Genomic DNA, 27,542 nt, shown 5'->3' with positions numbered 1-27,542 from the left:
GGAATCAATTTACATTAATTCATTATTAAGTCTCTAATTAATTAGATAATATGTTAATGGAGTCCCAACTCTAATTTACAGTATATGTGTGTGTGTGTGTTACCTGTCCTTAGGTGTGTAGTCCTGTATCTTGTGTCCATCCTTCCTCCAGACCACCTGATAGTCTCTGAGTCGAGGGTCCGTGGAGGCGCTACAGTCCAACATGGCGCTGCTCCCTCTGCGGACTCTGACCTCCAGGGGTCGCTGCAGGATGGTGGTCCGCTCTGAGGACACAGGACACACCGTCACTCCCTGAGCCACGAGGCCGGACATGAGACACGCTGCGGCTGCCTCTGAGGAAGTCTCACCAAACACCTCCAGGTTGGCGGTGATGGAGAGGTTGGAGTTAGTGACGGAGCAGGTGTAGATGCCGCTGTCGCTACGGCTAACGTTGGAGAGCTCCAGAGTACCGTCGGTCAGCAGGGAGACCCGGGGGTCGGACAGGAGGGGGGCCGCGTCCTGGCCCTCCCTGAGGAGCACAGGGAAAACACAACGGTGCACATGGGAACAGCCTAGGGTTTTATTTATTCAGGCAAATTTCTTTCTGGAAAATTTACTTTGATCTCCTGACATGTTTCAACTGTCAACTGCCAGTCTTCTTCAGAGGCATCTGCTGATCGCTTTAATATGTCCTTTGATGTGTCCAAGTAAATCTTATTTTTGATGAATATGTTAAGGTGTCATTTAGGGAGTTTTTTCTCTCCACTGATGCTGCTCATGTAGGTTTTTTTCTTAAGAATTTTACATTTTTATAAGAGCTTCTAGATGACGATTGTTGTCATTTGCACTATATAAATAAAGTAGAATTGAATGTATTCCTACAGCTTTTTTTCAGGAAAATTTACTTTGATCTCCTGACATGTTTCGACTGTCAACTGCCAGTCTTCGCCAAAGGCGTCTGCTGATCGCTTTGATGTTTCCTTGACGTCTACCCAAAAATTCCAGCAAGTTCTTTTTTTATTCTTATTTGAATAATATGTTAAGGTTTCATTTATTCAAACAACTTGTTTTCAGGAAATGTACTTTGATCTCCTGACATGTTTCGCTGAAACATCAAAACAATCAGCCAACACCTCTGAAGAAGACTGGCAGTTGATAGTTTATACATGTCAGGAGATCAAAGTAAGTTTGCCTGAAAAAAATATCTGACTAAATAAAACATTCATTTTCAGACTTCCTGTTTTCAGGGGGGGTGAGGTGTGCTGGTAGCTCTCTTATTGGGCGTTAGGCAGGGGTACACCCTGTTGAGGGCGTCAGTCCATCACACAGACAAACACTCACTCACATTCACTCCTACAGGCCATTTAAAGACTCAAATCAACCAAACAATTGTTGGAGGAAGCCAGAGGAAACCAGGGTTGGGGTCAATTATAATTGTAATTGCATAGTTGATAATTAATTACAGTAATTAGTAATTATTATTTTTATTTTAATTTTAAAAATCTGTTGCTGTCATAATTATAATTAAATTGTAATTGAGTTTAAATAATTGACTTTGTAATTGTAATTGCCATGAAAATTTGATAAAAATAGTCAATTATAATTTAATGCAAATCTATGGAACCATGTTACAGTTCTATATGTACAGTTCTACACATATGTAGTTTGCAATTATTAAAATATGTGTCATATCAAGCTTTCCCACATTTTACCAATTAAAAAAATGTATAATTCTAAAGGTTACACTGACACCATGAATATTAAAACCTATATTTTCATTGATTATGAAGCCTAACAAGGTAATCAATTGATAGGAAATAAATTAGCTGATTTAAGACCCGTTATCATTGGAGATGCTAACAGAAAGCTAACACAAGAGGAAGGTTAACTTTTATTAGCTTATTTATTGCAGGCTCAGTAATTGTGGTTAATTGTAATTGAACTAATTAATTTGGAATGTAATTGTAATTGACTTTCTGTTATTTAATTGTAATTGGAAAAAATGTTGGTCACTGTAATCATAACTGAATTGTAATTGAACATGGGTAATTGAAAATGTAATTGTAATTGACCCCAACTCTGGAGGAAACCCACGGAGCGTGAGGAGAACATGCAAACTCCACACAGAGGACCCAAGTGTCCACCCCAGGACTTGAACTCAGGACCTTCTTGCTGTGAGGAGGACGTACTAACCACTAAACCTACATATTATTCAAAAAGAAGACAAAAAGAACTTGCCTGAATTAATTAGGTTTGAGTGAATAACTCCCCATCACCTTAGCTCCTCCCCCTCCTCACCATGCTATGTGTGGTCGTGGCGATCCAAAGGACTGACAGAACATCTGGACGTTTCCTCCCTCGCTGACCTCGTAGACAACTCCGTCTGAGGAGAGGATCTGAGGAGGCAGCTCTGAGGGAGAGAAAATGAGGAGAACCCGTAAACCTCACAGCTGTGACCTGAACCAATTCGCCGAGCCTCAGCTTGAGAAACGTACCCACTACGAAGAGGAAGACGTTGGCGAGGGCGGAGCCGTGCACATTGGAGGCCTGACACTGGTACACAGCCGTGTCTGAGAAACGCACGTCTTGGAGGATCAGAACCTGATTGGATACGGTACGACGAGGCTCCTCGTCCACCTCTGTTACACACACACACAGAGATACACACACACGCGCACACACACACAAACACACATGGAGAGATACACACAAGCACACACACACGCGCACACACACAAACATACATGGAGAGATACACACAAGCACACACACACACACACACACACACAAACACACTTTAATGTACTAAAATAAAACCTTCATATTTGTGTGAGATAATTAAAGGGTGTGGTGGTGTGTGTTAGTATGATGTCATCTGAGAAGTGTTGCCATGGAGACCGAGCAGCAGCTGGTGCAGATCCTAACCTTTGACCTGACCTCTGAGTCTGTCCTCAGGTCAAAGGTCAAACTAATGTTAGCTCAGGGAAAGCAAACACAGCCACAGTGAAGCTGCTCCACATTTCATTTAGTCATTTAGTCTCAGGCTTTTTCTAGTCAGAACAAGTCTTAGTCGCCTCTAGGAGCGCCGTGTGGGCTGCGCCGTGCGTGCTGCACCGTGCAGGCTGTGCCGTGTGGGCTGCGCCGTGCGTGCTGCACCGTGTGGGCTGTGCCGTGTGGGCTGCGCCTTGTGGGCTGTGCTGTGCGGGCTGCGCCGTGTGGGCTGCGCCTTGTGGGCTGTGCTGTGCGGGCTGCGCCGTGTGGGCTGTGCCGTGCGGGCTGCGCCGTGCGGGCTGCGCCGTGCGGGCTGCGCCGTGCGGGCTGCGCCGTGCGGGCTGTGCCGTGCGGGCTGCGCCGTGCGGGCTGCGCCGTGCGGGCTGCGCCGTGCGGGCTGTGCCGTGCAGGCTGCGCCGTGTTGGGCTTCGCTCCTCAAAGTAGGGCCCTGGAAACATAAAAGCATGTGCCTCATCCAATCAGAGGTTCATGTACCTGAGAGTGGTTCTCCGTTGATGCTCCAGCTGACGGTGGGCGTTGGGATTCCATCAGCTGGACAGTCCAGTCTGACGGTTTCACCTGGAGCGTACTGGAGGTTCTGAGGCTCCTTCACCCAGTACGGAGCAGCTGTAAACAACAACACCAACAACAAGGTCACTCATTCTCACAGAATTCAGTTTTCACTTTAGAGCAGAGAAAGTATTATGTCCCATAATCACATTATCATTAGAAAATAGATCTGTAATGACAGGAACACATCTATCGTCATACATCTGCATTTGACAAGAACAGATCTATCTTCATACGTCTGTACTGACAAGAACAGAACTCTTTTTATAGTTCTGTAATGACAGGAACAGATCTATCTTCTTATGTCTGCATTTGACAAGCACAGATCTATCTTCATATGTCTGTACTGACATGAACAGATCTATGTTCCCATAGTTTTCAGCAGTGTTCTAACCTTCTACAGTGACGGTGAAGGAGTGTGACGTAGATCCGTGGCTGTTAGATGCTCTACACTCGTACTCTCCATCATCGTTGGGTGTGATGCTGATGAAGGTCAACCATCGATCGTAGTTCTCCACCTCCCCCCCCCAACTCATCACCTGAGCCGTCCTTCTTCCTCCACTCCACTGTGGGCGTCGGCCTGATGATGAGTGGGTGTGGTTAGAGAGGGAGGAAGTAACACACACACACATACACACACACACACACACACACTTACAGGCCCCTGGGGATACACTCCAGTGTGACCGTCTGGCCCCTCAGAGCTGACACCGCGCTGTGAGAACCACTGGGATGAAAGAAATGAGGTTTCTTTCCATGAACAACGTTGTTACCTGAACACAGAAAAAATAAGAGACGCTTTTATTTTGGAGGGATTTAATGATCCATCAGTTGGTATACTTAACAGTAGGGGGCAGTAATGAGATAACTACTGTCAGATTCTGTACACCTGAATGTTTGTGTACAATCATTATTGTAAACACACACACACACGCTTTGAATAAACTTTCATCCAGAATGAAATGAGAGAGAATCCCAGAGAAAAACAAAGAAAAGCACAGAAACGACTTCCCAAACAACCACAGGTAACAATAGTGATAATCTACAGCACAGGGGCGGAGCTATAGGTGGGCCTGGATAGGCACAGGCCCACCCATATTGACAGATTACCCACCCAGTGAGATTCATGAAAAAAAATATAAATATATATTTTATGAAAATATATTCTGTGAATTAAGAGCTTTGTTGTTGATTTATTAGACACATTTCTATGTGAAGTCTGTAGAGTAAAGGAGTAGAATGGTAAGTGGAACCTTTAGCACTTCCTGTTTCCACAGGTCAGTACTTGTTAAAGTCACCATAAATGAAAGCTTTGTGTGACTTATAAAAGAAGCTGTAGGTAATGTTCAGCTTGTGCTAAACATTTATTTTAGAGAAAATCTCTATATTAAGTGGATATACAGTACCTGATGTATATTGCTCTAGTTTATTTGTAAGACTTCCTGATGTGACTTTCGTCTCAGGTGGTCGTGGGTCGTCTTCTGATCGAGAGGTTGGGGGTTCGATCCCAGTACCTGACTATGTGTCGAAGTGTCCTTGGGCAAGACACTGAACCCTAAGTTGCTCCCAGTGGTCGACTAGCGCCTTGCATGTCAGTCCTGTCCCACTGGTGTGTGAATGTGAGAGTGATTGGGTGAATGAGCTGATATGTAAAGGACTTTGAGACTGTTTCAGTGGTGATAAAGTGCTAAATAAAATCAAGTCCAAGTCCATTTAGTCGAGAGTTGAAGCCCAACATGCACTTTTTCTTCATTTAATGTACAGAATATAATGTTAAAAACTATAATGAGAACGCAAACTCCAAAAGACTTATTGGTCAAATTGATGCTATTATTAATTCCTATGATTTGGAACCATTGGCTCGTGTCAAAGGAAAGTGGGAGGAGCAACTGTGATCATTGAAGATGTATGGCAATCTGTGACAGATAATATTTATTCATCTTCAATTTGTTTAAGACATAGAGTAATTCAATTTAAAATTGTTCACAGATTACATTGGTCAAAAGTGAAACTGACTAGATTTAAACGTGACCTACAACCAACTGCGATCGCTGTGAAATTGAACCAGCGACACTATCTCACATGTTTTGGTTTTGCTCAAAATTGACACACTATTGGGAATCCATATTCAGATTTCTTTCTGATGTATTTCAGATTAATGTTGTACCACAATTTTCTAAATGTAATCAAAAGCAAAATGATGTGATTGTGTTTACTACACTTATTGCCTGAAGGCGTACAGTATACTGCTTAAATGGAAAGACAAATACCCTCCATCTTTACATCATCGAACACTGGAGAAAATATGATATTCTATAAGAGGTTGTGCCAGTAAGTTGTTCACTCATCAACCCATCTTGGATCAAATTAAACAGGTAAATCCCTCACTTACTATTAGTAACTTTTTTTAATTTTAATTCAATTTTATTTTTTTAAGGTGAAAAAGGGTGAGAGTGTTCTGTGGGAGGGAGGTTATAAACAAAAAATAATAAACAATAAAAACACTTTGAACAAAAAAAAGCTATAATGAGAGAATGTTGATTTATTATTTAATAATTTATGAATGTATATATAAACATGTTTTGAATATATTTGAGCTGGATTTATAGACAAAATGTCAATTGTAAATATGTTCTAAAGGAAATAAGAGACGACTCATATGAGAGCTTGTGTGTTTCTTCCTCTGAGACTCCGCCTTTATTTTACAGATTTAATCTTTTTGTTATTGTGGTCGCCATGCCTGGGAACGGTAACTAAAACAAACATCATCTTTAAAGTGATTGACTGATGTCCGTCATGACACTAAAGTTCACCAGTGATCAGAATGTGTGTTACTGGAGCAGCTATAGATACAGTTGTTGGACAATAGCTAAACGTTAGCTTTAAGCAACGATTTCAAAAAACCTCGTCAGACTGTAAAATTGAACAGTCTCTACAGTATATCCACTCATAAGTATATTATTCATACCATAGGCTAATTTACAGTGGCCTGGCAGATTGTATTATATCTATCATAAATCGTTAACATACTGTACATCTCATATCAGCTTTAAAAATAATCAGGCTCATCCTGCCTTTTGAAGGCCCACCCATTAGCTACGTTCTGGCTCCGCCCCTGCTACAACACTGATAGTAATAATTAAATTGACCCACACAGCGCTGATATTAAAGAAGGGATCCTCCACTGTTTTTACTAATGTGACCTTAAATCTTTGAAATGTATGTATTGGTAAATCTATGTCTAATAAAACACATTATTATGACCCATATTCATTTTATTAACCTTTAGAAATGTCACATTGCCTGTAAATATCCATTGTTTTCTGTTGGAGTGAAACATTCAGCCTGATTTATACATTATTTATAACGTTTTAGGTCAAAACATTAGAAGAAGAAGTGAGTCAGATAAAGTAACAGTGTCTTTGACCTAAAGGGCAGTTATTGATTACGACATGTATGATGTCCAGATTATTTGACACACAAGCAATAAAAGTTTTACGCTGCCAATACTAATGATATAATCTGTGTGTGTGTGTGTGTGTGTGTGTGTGTGTGTGTGCTCACTGGGCAGTACGGTCAGATTGACGGGGGCCTCTGCTAGGATGGTACTAGCTGCCATGTACTGAGCGTGACAGGTGTAGTCGTCTCTGCTGTCGCTTTTCACCACGTTGGCGAAGTACAGGTTTCCATCGACACCCGTGGTCACACGACTGCTCTGCTTGATGTGAAACATCCCTGAGGACACACACACACACACACGCACACACGCACACACACACACACACACACACACACACACACACACACTAACTGAAACTGAAATTTACGCTCACGAAGCACAGCATCGACTTCTCCTCTGTTTCTCCTGTTTCTTGTGTTGTGGGCTGTGCATCAATATTTTGTGTATAACAGGAACTCGTGAAATGAGAAAGGTTCCATGCTGTTTGGAGTGCAAAAATAAAAAAGCGATTAACGCCATTATTTTTTGTAATAACTGATTAATCACAATTAACCTGTTTTTGCAGTTTATGAATGTAATTACAAGTTATAAGCGTAATGGTATTTATAAAAGAATCAGAACAGAGAAATTATTAGATAACTTCAAAAATTAGCTAATATTGCAAAATTGGCATATTTTACACATATCTTTTTTTTGAACGTGCAAATGTTTGATTGAAATTTGTGTTTTTGACTTGTTTTGGATATGAACTAATTTTGTGACATTCCTTTTATTTTGTATGTATAGTTTGTGTTTTTACATGTTCAAAAATAAATAAAAACAAATCATTACTGCGTTAAAGTCCCAGCGCTAATAAATATCAAATGTAGCTGAATGAAGGATTATAGAAAAGAGGGAGGTTCCTGTAGTGAAAACCTGCTGACTGCGTCCGTGTTTAATGCTGACTCACTCGTGTCCATCCAGTGAATGTGGGGGGGTGTGGAGCTCTTGGGGGGGTTACAGGACAGAACGATGCTCTCGCCCTCGTGCGCTTCCTTGTGAACGATCTGTTTCTTCAGGAGAACGGGTTGGGCTGGAACACAAAAACAATCGGTGATTAACCTAAACTAGTCTCAGACTGAGCATGTGCTGTTGTCTGATTGGCTGTTGCACTCTTACGTTCTACGATCACGTGGACCCTCTCCGTCATGGCGGTCCCCAGCGCGTTGGAGGCGTAGCAGCGATAGAACCCTGCGTACCACTCCAGAGGTTTATTTACGTCCGCCGTCAGCGTTCCTGATCCCACGAACTCAGAGTCCAACTCCTGACCGTCCTTCACCCAGCGGAAACTAAACATGACATCAGCAAATATTCAGCACAGCCTGTAAACCATGACTCAGCAACAATACTTAAGCATTTGAACCACCACTCAAAAATAATATGGCACGATTTAAAGTATGACTCAGCACAAAATACCAGCGTTAAATGTTAAGTAAAACTATTGGTAGATTCAAACCATGACTCAGCAAGAATACTTTAGTGTTAGAACTATGACTCAGCAAGAATAATTTACTGTTAAAACCAATGACTCAGCATCAATACTTTTGAACCACAACTCAGCTACAATATGATACAATTTAAAGTGTGACTCCACAAAAATACTAGTGTTAAATCTTAAGTAAGCAACACTATTGGGTGATTCAAACCATGACTCAGCAATAACAGTTTACTGTTCAGACTATGACTCAGCAACAATACTGTGCTACCAATGCAGTTACAATAACTGCCAAAGATGACTAGGTAATGGTACTGAGGTTTTCCAATGATGGCTTAGCAACAAAATTAATGCTGTTCCAACCATGACTCAGCAATGGCACTGTTTTTCTCAAACAATATAGCAATCAATAACTTGGTATTAATTGTGTAATAGTTATCCCATGAGTGCAACAACAGTGCGGTGTTCACGCTCATGACTCAGCATCCAAACATGCGTCACTCACTATTATGAATGAAATCTCCACTAAACAGTGACTCGGATCGTTTTTAAGATCAAACCACATTTTGAAAAGAACACGAGCGGCAGTGATGGAGAGTTCTGTTGTTGTTGTTGCTGGATGTTTATCGCCATGACAACGAAGAGAGGAGTAGAGGAAGTGAACAAACAGACATTATTCTCCTGTTTGTGCACTCTGTCTCACACACACACACACACACACACACACACACAGAGTGCACGTACGTTGGTGTGGGGTTTCCAGAGGCCTCACAGGGCAATTTCATGTCCATCGGAGAAAAGGCAGTGAACGATGAGGGGACCGACGTCAGCACAGGAGGCTGTGACACTGGACACACACACACACACACACACACACACACACACACAGTAAGTGGATTTAGAGCACTGAGAGCTGAGCTCTGTTTGAATAAATGTCCGTTTACTGTCAACACAAGTAAACGATCCCTGTGACAAAGTGGGAGGAGCCAATGAAAGACAAATAAAAACAATAGGAGAACGTGACATGAGGACAATAACAACACAACAGTTAAAATATGAACCAATTAGAAGAACACAGCATGACCATCACTGAGAGTTTCTTTATTTAAATGATCAATATTTGAAATGATAGGCAATAAACATGTTTTATTCAGAAAAGATAGAGTTTACACCATTTATTAGATTATAAATGAAGAAGTCCATGTATTGTGTGACGTAACAAAGAGAGACTTACTGTTGTGTATTTTATCTGTGTGTCCACAGGAGGGCAGTGAAAGGAGAGCAAAGAGGACACGTTAAAGATCACACACTCACTGACTCACTGATTCACTGACTGACTGACTCATTGACTCACTGATTCACTGACTCACTGATTCACTGACTCACTGACTGATTCACTGACTGACTGATTCACTGACTCACTGATTCACTGACTGACTGACTCACTGACTTACTGATTCACTGACTCATTGATTCACTGACTGATTCACTGACTGACTGATTCACTGACTCATTGATTCACTGAATCACTGTCTCCTTCACTCTCTAAAAAGGACATTAAATCCTTTACAAATTACCAGACTTATTAACTCACTGACTCTCTGAATCAACATATCACTGCATCAACAACTAACTTACTTGACTTAGGGCTCTATTCTCCCATGTGCTTAAATATAAAAAGCTTAAGTCAGTCACTGCACGCCTTCATCCCAGTTACGCACTGTGGGTGGAGCAGCCCTGAAATGTGGGCGTTCCCATTCAAATCTTGCTTTACGCGCATCCTCCGGTGTGAGTAAGTCCTTTTCCTCTTATGCAGTTCGAACCCTGGAATAAGTGCTGCGCCCCCATAAGGTGAAACATTATCCGCTGCTCGCCTTCTCACACACTCGTTCCCGTGAACACATCATCCCTGTTCTTCAAAATCTACATTGGTTTCCTATCCCTCAGCGCATACAATTCAAGGTCCTACTCATTACTTTCAAAGCCCTCCATAACCTGGGCCCCTCCTACCATACCTCATCTCGCTCCCTCCACTCCTCCGTCGCCAACCTCCTGTCCCCTCCCTCCTGTGCCCTCCCTCCAGGACCAGGCGCTGAACTTATTCTGGACTGCTTTTAATGTATAGCCATTTTATCTTGTAGTCTATCTATTGTTTATTACGCTGTGTTTTTACTTAAGTCTATGCCTCTGTATTTTTACTTATTGTTTATCCCTGTAAAGTGTCTTTGAGCACTGTAAAAGCGCTATACAAATAAAATGTATTATTATTATTATTATATTGCTCTAGAAATATGGACTTAGTTACATTTGAAGCCACAAGGACTAGTGCGTCGCGCAGCAGCAGCTGTGGTCACTCAGCTGCTGCTGTGTGATTAACTAAAACTGTGACAGACACAGACTTCTGTCCACGTTGGTCACAGTGATTCAACTATTTTCATATTATGTCCAATGTAAAGTCACAGTTTGATCCACTACAGAGTGAAACATGCTGTCATATGCAGATGAGGATGGAACACAAACTGTTCCCGCACATATTTTAATGAGGCTCAGCTCAGGTCGTTTTAAACTATTTATATTTAAAACTGTGTATTATAGAAGTTAATAGTTGTGTTTCACTGTAAACATCCCTCTGTATTAAAGCAGGATGCTCTGTGGAAGCGTTATTACATCATATCTACATCATCTAACTCTGTCACGCTTTACAGTGATGATGATGATGATGATGATGATCAAGGAAAGAGATTTTAACTGTGACTCAGTCACACTACAATAATCTGATCAATGATCTGATCAAATCAACCTGTTACATTGTTTATCAATGAAGGCGTTTCAAATTAAAAGTGAACTTTATCATTTTCACGGATTTCAATGACATTTACAAGCGTTGGGAAAACTCCAGGTTCCGTGATTTCTAGACAGCCCAAAATAAATGACATCACCGCCTCCTTTCCTTCAGCCCGCCTTCATTCACACATACGCGTGGTGGGCGTGTCAGTAGCCTGACTTTGTCACAAAACTGAGATTTCTTTACAAACTGACTCACTGACTCACTAACTGACTGACTGACTCTGTAAATATCCTGTTCATTCTTTACTGACTGACTCACTAACCGACTCACTGTAAGATGATGTTTTCCTTAATGACTCTATAAATAATTATTTCATAGGTGAATCAGGTCAGTGTGAGTCCTTGAGCTCCTGTGGGACCCTCAGAGCTCAGCCTGCTGCTGACCTTTGAACCCCCCCCCCCCACACACACACACACACACACACTCTGTGTACTCACAGTTTTCCGGAATGTGCAGCACAGCCTGCGCCGGGCGTGGCGTGTTGGCGATGAAGGTGATGAGGATGAGGATGAGGAAGGTGGGGGGAACCATCCTCCCACACTGAGACACACACATCTCTCAAAGTCCCATCAACACAACACGCCCACACACTCATCAACACACACACACACACACACACACCCCGGGACTCTCGGGACACTCCGGAGAGCAGGGCTGTGCGTGTTTGTATGTTTCTGTTTTACACACAATCACCGGTGTCCTCAATCAGGTCCTCGTCACTGTGGGGACAGGGGTGGGGGGCACAGGACAAAGAGAGAGAAGACCTCATTAAAGACGACAAACACACGTCAACTAAGGGTGTAACTATACATGTATTTGTATTGAACCGTTTTGGTACAGGACGTTGGGTTCAGGTACAGGGTTGTGTACAGGTGAGTTCCCGGAATAGAATGAAAGTTGCGTGTGTTTACTTTTGCCTGCAGCTACACGTGCAGCCCGTGTACGTCATGGCCAATGCTAGTGAGAAACCAGAGCTGGAGGCCCCGCCCCCTGTCGCTAAAGTCTCCTGCTTGTGAACACTTCGGCTTCTGGGTGAAATACTGCAACGGAGAAAAACCAGTGGATAAAACGAGGGCAGTGTGCCGACATTGTTCAGCTGAGATCGAGTATGTTTCCGGGAACACAACGAACATGCTAACTCACTTGAAACGGCTCCACCCGAGTGCGAACATCAATGTGACAAGAAAGAAAACGTTCCAGTGCAAACTTCAGTATTTTAGCAGCCTCTGCCTAGTGATTCAGATCTGACCACAGCTGTAACAACTGTGATCAAGTCTTTATAGCAGCAGATAAAAGCTGTTAACAAGCTGTGAGGAGATATTTTTTCATAATTTTTATGTATTTTTTGTTTGAGAATATAATTATTACCAGGCAGCACTTTACAACAGAATGGTATTTTTTTAAATTTATTTTCATATTCTGTATAGTGTTAAACCATTGTTGGTTTACTAAAGTTGTGAAATAAACAACAAGCAAATTTACGTTTTGCATTTTGTTCCATTTACTGTACCAAAAATGAACCGAACTTGACCTCAAACCGAGAGAACGTATTAGAACTGTGTTTTTTTTGTGCACGTTACACCCCCTAAGAAGTACCGTTACTCAGTGGATTGTATGTCGATGTAAACAAAAGGTTTACATCGACATCTTTACCTTTTCATTATTATTTAGAATAACCAGAAGCAGCACAAGTTGTTAAATGATGTAAAAATCAGGCTGAATGTTTCAGTCCAATATAAAACAATGGATGTTTACAGGCAGTGGGGCCCTGTGACATCATCAATCACATGATTTAAAGATGGAGGAACACAGGCTGTAAAACTGTAAAGTCGTCCTGTTTTAAAAGGTAATAAAACAAATATGGTAGAAAATAATGTGTTTTGTTAGACATAGATGTACTAATTTAGAAGATTTTAGGACACATTTGTAAAAATGGTGGATGATAATTTAATGAACTGACTCTTACAGTTATACTTGATATGTTTTTGGTCACAGCTGGTTTAAGCTACTCTAACTGGGGGGAGGAGCCTAATGTATGACTGACTGATCAATTTGAGGGTGACATCATCCAGAGACTCACGTCACACACACACACAACGGGGAAGTGACAGCTGGCTAATGTAGACCCCCTCTGACACCTCATAATTACGCAACCTGTCCCAGCACACACACGCACACACAACCCCCCGCCCCCCCCTGCATGAAGCCTGGACGGCTCTGTTAAAGCACTACGTGTGTGCGCAGTGAGCGAGTGGAGGGAACAAACAGTCTGTCCATGATGTACCTGAGTCAGGGGGGACAGACCCCCCCCCCCCCCCCCCCCCTAAGGAGTATCAGTGTGTGATGGAGGATCTCATTATTATTGAATATTCAGTGTGTTTGTACATCTGTGTGCACTCACACAACGACACAAAAAACACAACCTGAACCCAGCTGTCACCTGCTGGTTCATTTATAAATAAATGCATGTGAGCACAACGGCAGGCTGTCCTGCGCGCGTGTGTGTGTGTATGCGTGTGTGTGTGTGTGTGTGTATGTGTGTGTGTCATGCGTGTGTGTGTGTGTGTGTATGCGTGTATGTGTGGTGTGTGTGTGTGTGTGGTGTGTGTGTTGTATGTGTATGTGGTGTGTGGTGTGTGTGTGTTTGTGTGTGTGTGTGTATGGGGGGTGAATCCATTCTACATTCATGCGCACCAGTCTATCGAACGTGGTAAACGAACGCATACCCTGCGCCTGCACCGTCTGTTCTACATTTTCCGTAGACTTAGAATAGGTAGACGGGCACAATGCACAAGTCACGTCTGCCATGTGTGCTTGTTAACACGTCTACAGATGCTTTTAATGTACATACACACTAAAGCGATTGCCACACCTACGCCACACCTGGATGTGCACCTAACAAACATAGATATATCAGTAAAAGTGTAAACTAAGGAATAATAATGTTAATGTTAATAATAATAAAGCAGAAAATCTGTGGCCCTCTGGAGATCAAACTGCTCCATATTTGGCCCCTGAACTAAAAGACTTTGACACCCCTTGAAATGGTAGACCTCATTATATAGTCCCGCCCCTTTAACCATAAAAATAATAAATACATTAAATAAAATGAAAGCTACACACAAAATGACAGTAGAAAAGATTCACAGAAAACATCTTTAAATGTCCTTTATCTGTCATCTGAAAACACATCATTAGTTTATATCAAATGTGTTTGTTTGATAAGAGGGTCACATGATCAACATTCATGTCAGCATTTAGAATAATGAGTGATCATTAATACAGGAAAGAACAAAGGGGTTTTATATTCATTTTGTGTTTCTCTGTCATTCTGTGTATGTTTGTTGTTGTCTTGCTCATTATGAGGCAATGTGTGCATTTCTGTAGTTCTTTTGTGTATTTGTGCTGTAAAATGTATGGTTTTTGGAGTCATATTGTGTATTTATGTGGGTGTCATTTTTTGGAGTAATTTTTGTGTATTTCTGTTGTCGTTTTGCTTGTTTGTTAGTACTGTGGGTTTGCGGAGTCATTTTTTGTATTTTTCTTGTCCTTTTGTGTACTTTTGTTGTCATTTTCTGTAATTTTGTATTTTTTTCTGAGTAAATTTGTCTATTACTATTGTTGTTTTGTTCACTTTTGGAGTATTTTTGTGAGTTTTTGAGTATTTTCTGTGTTTTTTCTCTTGTCTTTTACTGTACCTGATCTTTTCCTGCAATGTTGTAATTAATGTGTTTTTATGTATTCTTGCTTTTATTTTGTATATTTTTCCGTTATTTTGTACATTGACATTGGGGGCCGCATAAAATTAGACCAAGGGCCGCATATGGCCCCCAGGCCGCCATTTGCCTATGTCTAGTTTAGAGTTTAGAGATCTTGGCGTTTGCGTTGATCTTTGTATTTGCCATAAATGTCTGTGGTCATGTGACTTGGTGGATCCTGGTGTTATAAACCTATTAAACCCTGAGGCCAGACCTGTCTTAACATTAAACATACGCCACTAATTTACTCTGGGGGGGGGGGGCAGGTGGGACGGTCCTCTGGGAACACTGCAGGGTGGAGGGGGGGCGGGGCCAGGACGAGGATGAGGATGAAGAGCGACGGAGCGAGAAATTAACTCATTGATGGATTCACATCTGTGGGAAGAACTGGAAGTGTGGGCGAGAGATTAGGAGAGAGAGACTTCCTCTCATTAACTACACACACTGACCCCCCCCCCACACACACACACACACACTAAATAACAGAGGTAAGACGTGCCGTCAGCCTCCTGACCTAAATTCACCTGAATTTATAATGAATGCAATGGTTCACATTTACTGCTACACACACACACACACACACACTGATCACATATTCATGAAGTCGATGTGAAGGACATCAGCAGCTCAATCTGTAGACGTACAGATGTTATCACAGATTTATGTGTGTGTGTGTTTAATAAGGAACACAGGTCAGTGTGTGTGTGTGTGTGTGTGTGTGTGTTTAATAAGGAACACAGGTCAGTGTGTGTGTGTTTAAAATGTGATTTATGAATGTTTAAATTGCAGTACTGCTGAGTCATGACTCCATCACATACTCAGACATTCTATTTTTGAGGAACAACGTATGAACTCAGCAAAGATAAGCCCATGTGAGACAGGAAGTAGTGCACAGACACAGAATAAAACACCCGGTTTATTTTCAAAATAAAATACTGGGTGTATGGAGCAACATACACAGGAAGAGGAAACGATACATTGACTTTAATGTAAAGGTATCAGCTCTGATGATGCTACACATCCAGTGGAAAAGATGGGCTAACCCTGTTAGCATCTCCAACAGCAACAGAAGCTACAACAGGAAGAGTGTGTTTAACTACTACTGCTGTAACCCAGGCTTCAGAACTCACTCACACATGCTGTCCCTCATATATATATATATACATATATTATAATTGAGCATTGCGTTAGTTCATGCAGCCCCATCAGCTGACAGTAGCCCCCCCCCTCGATTCAAATGGGAATAAACCAGCCACCTAAACAGATTCAAGTTTAATTCGGAATTACATTAGCTTTAGGAATTAAGTGTTTACATGGTCATTTTAAAGAGGAATTAACTTTTATTCTGAATTAAAAAGGAATTGAAGCTCCCATGTAAACATGGCCATAGTGTTGGGGTGGTCAAGACCGGTCTTGGTCTCGAGACCAAATTCTAAAGGTCTTGGTCTTGTCTCGGTCTCTGAAGCATTTTGACTCGGTCTTGTCTTGGACTCGGGCTGCCCGGACTCGGGATTTTCCGTCAAGACCGTTCGAGACCAGCACTAATTCCTGCTATTTTTAACCTTTTTTATAATGTGATAATAACACGGAGAAGAACGGGATAAAACAATCCTTTAGTCATTATTTAATCCACCCCGTATAATGACCACAACCTTCCTTAATGTGTGTGTGTGTGTGTGTGTGTGTGTGTGTGTGTGTGTGTGTGTGTGTGTGTGTGTGTGGTGGCTGCGGCTGCGGCTGCGGTGTCAGTTTGGACCGCGGAGCAGAAGGAGATATGAACTAATTACCGGTAAAAATCCCAGTAAAACTCCAGAAAACAATCACCAGTAATAAATATTATCTCCCTGGTAAAGACAGTAGCTCTAATAACTGGTAAAATAATAAACTGATGATATTACAGCCTGTGAAGGATGGATAGGGGACGCACTTACTCTGCTTCTGGGTCCTAGTGCCAGCCGAGCGGTAAAGCCTGTTCCTTTTACCGTGTTTACTGAGGTCAGTGTGTGTTTAATAAGTCTGTGTGTGTTTAATAAGTCTGTGTGTGTTTAATAAGTCAGTGTGTGTTTAATAAGTCCTTGTGTGTCCGTGTGAAAGTCTGCATGTTTATGCATCTGTCCATCCACTCTTTTCATTATATTCATGTCTTTTAAGGCTTTATTACATAATATCGGCTGTAGTCCGGGCCGCCGCCATCTTGGATTATGTCGTCACCAGCGCGTCATCGCCGCGCATCACAGAATGACTCAAATAACTGTAAAGAGGTCTTATATTAGTCTATTATCTTTTAAAGTGGTGTTTTTTTTTGTGTCTTTAGACTCCAATTACATGTATGTATACAATATGTTCCCCACAATAGAAACAGGTTCACAATATAATTATTTTTTCTAGTTTCTGTTTCCACTGTATCCAGAATAATAATAATTCTCAACAAGAACAATTGATTAATTTGTCACATGACTTTTCCAGGGGTTGAGTTTGTTTTATTTAGTTTCACATCTACCTGTAGATCTATGTTTTTTACACTGATGACAACTTGTTTGTAGTTTTATTTCAGAAAGTTTCACTTTTACAGTTACAGTTGGAAACCTTTGTTAATTGAATATCCTAGTTATATTACAGTAACCAAATTAAACTATATCAACTAAGTGAATTAATAAAAATAACCTGTTAAAGGCTTTTTCAAACTAAAAAATTATCTTGTGAAATCTGTGACCTGTTAAACCTGAACAACTCAAAGAATCAGAATCAAGAATCATTATTTCTTGGCAGAAATACTTTTAAACACTTGCTGTACATTCAGCTGACATAAAAATCTTGTTTTCAAATATGTAGAATAATTGTGAATTTATCAGTAGCAGTAGTAGTTTTAATATTTTAGTTAATTTTTTGCAGGCACCTTTTTTGTCCGTCAAATGTATTTAAAATAAACTAAAATTAAAGAGAGACTGTTATTTAACTGTTGAACCTTGTCATAATTTTATTTATTTATATATTTTTTTAAATTGAAAAAAAAATGTTTATGGTCTTGGTCTTGGTCTTGGTCTCGGCTTGTCTCGGTCTTGGTCTTGACTCGGTCTCGGCTCCCGAAAGTCTTGGTCTTGTCTTGGTCTCGGTGCATTCTGGTCTCGGGCAAGTCTTGGTCTCGGATAGTGCGGTCTTGAACACAACACTACATGGCCATGATTGTCTTCTGCTTGCGTTCCCGGGGGTCCTGCTGACCGCTCTCTCTGCTAATGCTTCTCCACTCATGGAAGAGCGAGGGGGAGCTTCCTTTGCTTTGGGCCTTCCACAAAGCTGCTGGAATGGAGAGAGTTCCTAGAACAGAACCTTACTGACAAATCTAAACTACATGATAAATAAAACCATCTGACTAAAATGATTCTGACTGAAATGTATCAGTTTGAACACACACACACACACACACACACACACACACACACACACACACACACACACACACTCAGAGACACATGTCCTGTTAGCTCGTCTTTGTCTCCACATGTAACTAATGTCATTTCCCTCAGGGCGAGGGGAACAGATGAATAACTCAATCAGGATTTCTGACGCCCACACAAAGCGTTCCTTCGACCACCCGCCGTCCTCTTCATCGTTGTTTCTACTCTCATCCTCATCTTCATCATCATCATCAGTCTATAATAGTGAGTCTATGCTGAGATGTTCCACAGCTGCTGCTGTGAAGGATTCCTACAGATAAACAGCATGCTAGTATTTTTAGCTCTCACTGATCTGCATAACATTAGAACGCACACACGACCACAGAGCCACGCCCCTTCACCCTTTGGCCCTGCTCAGCCAGCGCCGCTACATGCTAAGCTAACCAAACATGGCTCCAAAAACACTAAAAAGACATGAAATGATAAAAAAAATATACTGAAATAAACTACAAAAAGACAACTGAATAATTATATTAAAAATACTCCAAAGAAATAGCAAAAACAATAACTTCAAAATACTATGAATACAAATAATGAAAAGATACACAAAAAAACTGAAAACCACAAAAAAATGACTTCAAAAAACAACAAAAATAGAAGGAAAAAGCAGTAGAAAAAACCAAACAAAAATAACAACAAATTTACGCTAATCACAAAATGACAATTACTGGTACACGATACAAACTACCAATGAAAACACAATACAATTCTACAAAATAGGAAAATGAAAAAAGTTTCCATCCAGTTAAAAAGCTGTGTATCAAACATGCTGAAGTTCCAGTTTGTACATTTAGTGTCTGTTGAATATACTTTGCTATTGTAATTTGTAAATTGGTTATAAAATGAAGAATTTGTTCTGATCTGCTCATCAATTATTGGGCCGAGCTATGATCGTACATCTTTAAGAACAAAAGCTGAAGAAAACCAGATTTATCTACCATCACTGTCTGTGTGTGTGTGTGTGTGTGTGTGTGTCTTTCTGATTGGCCAGAGGAGACATTTTACCCAGAAGTCCCAGAGCTCAGCACCGACGCCTTTCACATTTAAATGAGCTTTTTTTTTTTTTTTACTAGGAGGTTTTAAGTCACTTCTGGATTAGCCACACACACACACACACACACGCACGCACGCACGCACGCACGCACGCACGCACGCACGCACGCCACGCACGCACCACCACTACCACACACACACACACACACACACACACACACACACACACACACACTACACACACACAGTTTTTACCCCTCAGGGAGAAATATAACCAAGCATTAAGCTGAATGAAGCATTAGCCTGCCACACAGTCTTAACAAAGAACACAAAAACTACATGACAATAAGACAATAATAGGATCAGAAAAATATAATTACAGATGAAAAATATGGAATTAACTTCTGAAATGGCAGTATTAATTATTTTTAATTGTCTTTTTAAAACAAAATCTATCAGAAATCACAATCTGACACAGACTAAACCCTCACTCACGTGTTTTATGAACAATATCTCATGTTTACATCATCATTTTCACTGTAAAACATGTTCTAATCTGTGTGACTTCAGCGTGTGCTTTTAAGCTAAACTTCTACGGTGTATGAAAATGAAATTATTGACAATAATTAACTCCTATGAACCGTATGAAGCATGTTTGGTACGTTATAAAGGAAGTTTGACAGCCTGTGATGACGTCTGATAAGAGAAAGAAAAGGAACAGAAACAAGACAGAAACAACCCTGGGACCCTCCAAAAAAAAAGGTCCCCAGAGAGCAGGGACCCCCACTGTAGCTGAAGGTGGTTGAACACATGAACATTGAAGAACAGTCATGTGGAGACAGGACCATCTATAAGGAGGGAGTAAAGGAGAGATTTTTGGGGTCCATCCATAAAGTCAGTAAAAATGATGGTTCTATTGTTCTATGAATCTGTGATAAACCACATTTATTTATTCATCTGAATAATATCCACTGTTATCCAGGAACGTTATTATTATTATTATTATAGTCATCTTAAAGATGGAAATCCTGGTTTTAATCACTAATAAATCATTTAGTGTGTTTTTGTTATTTTGTTTATTTTTCAGTCATTTGTTTTTGTTGCGTTTTGTAAATTTTTGGAGTTATTTTGTGTACTTTTGTTGTTATTTTGATGTTATTGGAGTCGTTTTGTGTATTTTGTCATTTTGTGTGTATTTTTTGAGAAATAAAACTGTCAAAGTGATCAAAAATGGTGGAAAAGGTGGTGAAATGGGATTTTAAAAACCACAGAAATTGGTTGAAAGTTGCACATTAGTAGACAAAAACGGACAGAAATAGTGATAAAAAGGGTTCAAAGTGTCAACAATGAACAATTAGTTTAAACTGGCAAATAATGGACGTGACAAATGGTGAATGTGGTTAAATGAGCAAAAATAATCATGAAATCTGGTGAAAAGAGGTTTAAAGTGACAATGAGTCAACATATGTGACAATAGGTGGAAAAGTGGTAGAAAGGGTTTATAAGAGCAGAACATGTCTGGAAAGTAGAAAAATGTGCAGAAAAGACATTAAAATGTGATGTAGAAGTGTCAGAAAAATAGGTTAAAATATGGAATGTTAAAAATGAGCAAAAATGGGCTCAAATTATTCAGAAAATATTCTTAGTTTCTTGGAGACACACACACACACACACGCACGCACACACACACACACACAGCTGTTCCTCTGTGTGTGTGTGCTCAGTCATTAGTGAAAGTATGCTGGTGGATAAACAGTGACCCCCCCTCGCTGAGCCCTAGCTGGGGTCCATTATGGTTATCAAAGTGTGTGTGTGTGTGTGTGTGGGGGGGGGGGGGCTGGGGTGCTCGGGGCAGGGAAACAAACCTACTCATGTCTCTTAGACTCCATGACTTCATCCATTGGCCTTGCTCAAGGTCTCACAGTGGATTAGAACCAACCACCCTCGCTTTTTTAAGCATTTAGTATTTTTTTTATTTAAGATCAGGACAAAATATGGAACAGAAATAGCTCAGATGTTTTGGGACAACATGGTACATTTTCATGCTATTGTTCACTAGAAAAAATGGACAAACTGTACATCAAATTTCACTCTTAATCTCTTGCTCTGGAACCAAATATTTATTAAATCTATGGAAATATCTACCAAACATGCTAAATAGAGATGGCTAATGGAGTGAAGTACTGTTAGCTCATTTTAATTAATACAGTTTACATTTTATATGTTAAAAATTGAGATGGTTACACTGGAATCACTAGATTACATCGCTAAAGTGTCGTTAGCCACACACGCTAACTCTTAGCCACTCATTTAACATTAACTTAAACTTTCTTTATTGTCATTAAAACTTTACAGTACAGATATGAATATAATGTCTTTGCATTGGCTCATATTACAGCATAAAAAACAGGATAAAACTTTTTGTGTCGGGAAAAAAATGTTTCTGTATCTTATTGCCTGTTTTTTTGCTACCTGTCAAATGAATATATATATATATATATATATATATATATATATATATATATATATATATATATATATATATAAAGGGAAATTTCAACAATTTTGTGCCCTAATTGTAACACGTGTGAACATGCTAACACCTGGTAATTCCACAGTCTTTGGTTTCACAAAACATTATTTATTAAACCTTTAATTTTCTCCAACCAGAGAATCAGCCTCATGTTTTACACTAAACCAACGCACAGCGTGTGATTGGATACTTCTGCTTTGACGTGTCACCAGATAAACTGATCACCAGTTCAGCTAATACACCATCAGATAAACCTGTCTTTGTTCCAGAGCCTTTTCACATTAGAATGCATTCATAATAAAACATTTCAGATGAAGCTCTGCATTCATTTCCAGTCACAAGATTACATGATTACTCAATAAACCACAACACAACACAAGATTCTGAACATAATTATGGGTGGAATTCCATAATTATACATATTTGTCTGTTTGTCCAACTTTTTAGACATTCTGTCACTAGTTTTCCTGTGAAAAATACTGTGTAAATGTCTCTATATAACTGGCGCCCTGTCCAGGGTGTACCCCCGCCAAGCGCCCTATGAGAGCCGGAGATTGGCACCGGCAGACCCCCGCGACCCTGTTAAAAACGGGAATAAGCGGGTAAGAAAATGGATGGATGGATGTCTCTATATATGCTGCTCCTCCTCCCTGCTCCATGTCTGCGTAGCAGTGGCTTTTCTTTAATAAACGTCACCAGGCTGAGATCGTGCCTCGACCTCCGTCTGCTCCCTTTGATCCAGACTCTGGTTGTGTGTTGAACCAACTAAAACCACTTTCCTAGAGGATCAAACCCTGATGTGAGTCAAACACGTTCTACACAAACATCTGCACTGGGTTAATCTGGAGTCATGTAATCCTCTTAGTTAACAGAATTAATTAATCTAATCTCACAGAGAAGCTTCTACTCCCAGATTAACATTTGATCTTTAACTGAATAACAAACTGAAGATTAAGATTAAATCGTACCATGCCAGTTTCAGCCATAAAATGATCAATATTAACAATAATAATAATAATAATAATAATAATAATAATAATAATAATAATAACAACAACAGCTGCTGACTTTAATTCAAATTCAGTTCTGTATTTTTGCAACACAAAGCCTTTAATTATTTAAGTCACAATGAGAATAAACAACTTTACATTAAAATACAAATTCATATCTTTCATTGTTTTTCTGCACAAATTAATCAGAAATTCATTATTTTTTAGTGGTGGGACTCGATTAAAAAATAATTTAATTAATTAGAGACTGTAATTAATTAATCTTGATTAATCTAAATATATTTTCTAACAATATTTGGCAGCAGAAACAAAGTTTTTCAAGTTTAAATGCATCAATGAAAACAATAAATGATCTTAAACAACTAAATAGTGTTTAATATTAGCTTCTTCTCTGGTTCTCCTGTTTCTAGTGTTGTGCTCTGTGCATCAGTATTATTGGTACACTGGGAACTAGTGACATGAGAAAGGTTCCGCGCTGTTTGGAGTGCAAAAAAAGAGAAAAAATAAAAAAGCCATTAATTTCATTTTTCTGTAATTAATTCATCACAATCAACGCGATAAAGTCCCAGCTCTAGTTTAAATGTATTTTATATTTGTGTTGGTTGTGAGCTGAGGTTTTCTCTTTGTGTGTCAGGCTGAAGATGGATGATGATGATGATGATAGAGAGGCTAAAACGATGAGGAAACGCTGACTCAGCAGTTTGCTTAGAGGGTTCAACAACCAATCAAAGCTCAGAGAGAGAAACTGCCACCCTCATCATAAAACCCCCTCCAAAATAAAACCACAAACCTAACGTAACCTTTTTTTATCTCGTGATCAATGACTCAGTCTCTCATTGATCACGTCTGTATCTCATAAAAATGACTTATTGTTGTGGGAATATTCTCATTATTCCAGTGGTTTTTAATCCCTTATTGAAGCTTTTTGTCACTTTCATCATCTTCTAACGTCTATTTAAGAACGTCTGCCCTTAAAACATCTCTTTGCTCTTTTCCCAGGAGTGAGACGGTGTTTCCTGTCGGCTCTCCTTCATCACCCCTCCTCCTCCTCCTCCTCCTCCTCATCTTTTTTAATCCATCCTTCTCGAAGGAGAGGAAGGTTCCACTTAAAGGCAGACGGAACCTTTTATCCTTCTATTTAAGCAGCCGGAGTGTGTGTGTGTGTGTGTGTGTGTGTGTGCTTTCCCAGCCTCTCTCATCCCTTTCCCGTCATTCCAGTTACCATGGCAACCCCCGACTCCAGCGCTCCACACGGCGCGAGCTCGTCCCTCCCCTCCCCCACTTCGTCCTCTCACTGCCACGCCCTGGATCTCCTCGACTCACCTCCCTCCCACACATGCACGCACACACACACACACACGCACACACACAGGCGACTCTGCCATTGTCTCAGATCCTCATTATGTTAAGAAGAGAGAGAAAACAGCTTCAAGTTATTTTACACACACACACACGCACACACACTACAGACATGAATAATCGAGGTGATGATGCAACGTTGCATTTTGTAATCAATGAGGAATGACTTTGTTAAAGGGATCCTCCACTATTTGTACAAATGTGTTGTAAAACCTTCTAAATTACCTTATTAGTAGATCTATAACAAAACACATTATTATGCACCATATTTGTTTTATTAACATTTAAAAATTTAACTACTTTACAGTTTCAGAGCCTGTGTTCCTCCATCTTGAAATCACATGATTGATGATGTCACACTGTCTGTAAACATCCCATTGTTTTCTATTGGAGTGAAACATTCAGCCTGATTTATAGATTATTTAACAGCTTTTTCAGTCAAAATAACAATTTGAGCTGCTTTGGGTTCCAACTCTCTAACTTCAGCCACCAGAGCATGTCAGCGCACTGTTTAAGGGAGAGTAAAGGTCCCTTAGGAGAGCTCTTCTTCTCTGCTTCATTGTCTACTACCAAACCACAGAGTTGAAACTGTTTTTATTCTCTTTTTGTAAACAAGAGGTTTACATCAACATTATTAACTTTTCCTGACCCATAGAGGGCAGTCACACCCACAGTTTACAACTAAAAACACTAAATGTAAATACTGAGACTAAAATGTGAAGAATGGGACTAGGATCAATAAAATACATTACTTCAGACCTGATCATATATGGATTCAGCAGAAAAAAGTAGACTTACACTTTAAAAATGCCAGAATTTTTGCAGCCCCGCCCACTTTATATCAAATCAGGCTCATTTTAAACAATCTCCTTCCAAAACCTCCTCTTCTCATTAAAATGGTTTGAGAATTTGAACCATGTCCTAAGTTTGGGGGTGAGTCATGACTCAGACATGCAAACGCGACAGTAAGTGTCAGATTCATAAAGTCTCCTCTGTGTGTTCACTCAGCGCTGAATGGAACTATTTAACTGTCCAGTTCACAAAAACAGGCAGAAGTCACATATTTCACATGCACGCTGTGTGCACGTGTGCGTGCGTGTGTGTGTGTGCGGTTAAGCTGAGCAGCCTGAGAGCAGATTAAAGCTCCAAACACAGGGAGCTGTTAAGTCTAATTCATGCTAATGGAGCTAAAACAGAGGAGGAGGAAGAGGAGGGTTAGTGTAAAGGCCAATCTTCACTTCTTCTGCAACACAAAGGATTCATTTTATGGAAAATAAAAAGGGATGAAGACGGACGAGGAGAGGAAGTGACTTGACTCTGAAGTCTCTAATCTGATTCACTCGCTCTCAGACCTTCATATGAACCCCAACATTACAGGAAACATCAGGAAACATCCAGAAGAATTAACGACAAACGTCAAGTTACGGCAGATTTTTATCAACTGAAAATTATGTTCAATGTTAGCTTTTTGCTAATTCCCAATATGTCAACATTCTCCAACACTAGTTTTCCAATATTTACTGATCCGATATACAGAGATGTCCAGGAAAAAAAATACTAGGCTTAAAAAAAAAAAAAATGGGTAAAATTTCAGCGAGTTGCCGCCGCTGCGTGCCTATGACGTGCGACACCTAGGGGGTCTAGGGGTATGGGCATGGGCATGCCCCGGAAAGTTTAACAAAAATGATGCTATATGGTGACTTTTGGTGCATAATATTAGTGTAATTGTGACTTTTCTTTTGTTTATTTTATAGCACTTTTCTTAACATGATGTATTTTCTCACCTAGTTTTTGTTTGCACGATGCATTCACAAGTTAAAATCTGGTATCCATGGCAACGATGACAAAAAATTGAGCATCATTATCAGTTTACCTCTTTCCAGTTGAAAATGTACCAACTTATAGTATAGCAGTAGTATGGGTGTTAATAGTCCTCTATAGAATACTGTGGTACTGGAACATGTCTGCATCATTTATATCATTTATGTGTGGTTTGCTTGTAGTTGGTTATGGTAAAATATTTAGTTGTAATATTTCACATTAATATTCATAATATATCTTACATATACTCTTACATTTGTGATTTTCATAACCCAGTACTCTGCAGGCAGGACATTCAATTCATGAATCTGATATTGACCATGAATGTATTAAAAATAATACATTTTCAATTCCATAGAGAAGAATTAAAAACCCCATCAAAATCTATATTTTTCATATTTGGTCTGTGAATTATTCTTATCAGTGACTTTTTTCTTTGTTTGATCTTTCTGTTTATTTAATTTAGTTGTTAAGTTTATCGGTAAAGTTTAGTAGTCGGTAATGTAGTGAATGTTAAGATTTATTATATTATTGGGGAAAATTTTAGAGACAATGATTGTTTTCCTTCAGTTGCAGCCGCCAGATATTAGTTTGGACCAGCAGAGGGCGCTGGTAACCCAGTGGTCGGTTGGGATGCAGCTATTCTGTGCAGTGAAGAAGAGATGCTATGCTAGCAGACAGAGCTAAAAAAAAAACTTGACTTTTACAGATATTTACGTAATATTACAGATATTATTTGGGTGCTAATGGGGTAAAAAATCATTTATGAACATGTTTAAAAGTAGAAAGTGGTCAGAAAGAGAGGGGTAGGCCATTCCACCTGCCGCCTACGCTTCTGGACATCCCTGAATATTTATACACACACACCCCTCCTTGCACCATTTAGTTCACATTATATATGTCTCCATGGAAATACCAGATTAAATCTACTGTTAATGTGATGCTTTGAACAAATAAATAAATGAACATCAACTGTGCTAAATAAGAAAACAAGGTTTATAACAAGTCTCGAACAACGTGTGATGTAGAAGAGGAGAAAAGTAAACTAACTCAGGAAAACAAAAAAATAGAATTTTCCGTCATCACAGAAAATGCAGAATTCTGAAAAACGCAATTTCAACTGTTCTTCTTTTAATTATTATTATTATTTAGAATCAGACCCACAATGCATCACGTGAATATTTTGGGACAATATCACACATTTAGTCACTTTTTCCAGCAGAAAATAGTGACTGAATGACGAACAAATACAAAGACCAAAAGCGCGTATGTGTGAATGAAGGCGGGCTGA

At 39.9% G+C, this 27,542-nt stretch overlaps 1 protein-coding gene across 1 annotated transcript in view; it reads right to left on the bottom strand.

Annotated features, from left to right (window-relative positions):
* The window catches only part of LOC114467131 (neural cell adhesion molecule L1.1-like), a 44,845-nt gene that overhangs the window by 14,264 nt on the left and 3,039 nt on the right, over positions 1-27,542 (bottom strand). The window contains 14 exon segments of the mRNA XM_028453204.1: positions 104-263; positions 348-508; positions 2,278-2,389; positions 2,475-2,618; positions 3,466-3,597; positions 3,935-4,067; positions 4,069-4,120; positions 4,199-4,313; positions 7,105-7,275; positions 7,950-8,072; positions 8,159-8,328; positions 9,219-9,321; positions 9,709-9,723; positions 11,760-12,041. Of these exon segments, the coding sequence (XP_028309005.1) occupies positions 104-263; positions 348-508; positions 2,278-2,389; positions 2,475-2,618; positions 3,466-3,597; positions 3,935-4,067; positions 4,069-4,120; positions 4,199-4,313; positions 7,105-7,275; positions 7,950-8,072; positions 8,159-8,328; positions 9,219-9,321; positions 9,709-9,723; positions 11,760-11,877 (1,709 nt within the window). The 5' untranslated portion in view covers positions 11,878-12,041.

This window comes from Gouania willdenowi, chromosome 7, assembly GCF_900634775.1.
Source record: "Gouania willdenowi chromosome 7, fGouWil2.1, whole genome shotgun sequence".
In the NCBI taxonomy this organism is placed as follows: domain Eukaryota; kingdom Metazoa; phylum Chordata; class Actinopteri; order Blenniiformes; family Gobiesocidae; genus Gouania; species Gouania willdenowi.
The sequence above is the reverse complement of the archived record's forward strand: the minus strand, read 5'-3'. Positions and strand labels throughout refer to the sequence as shown.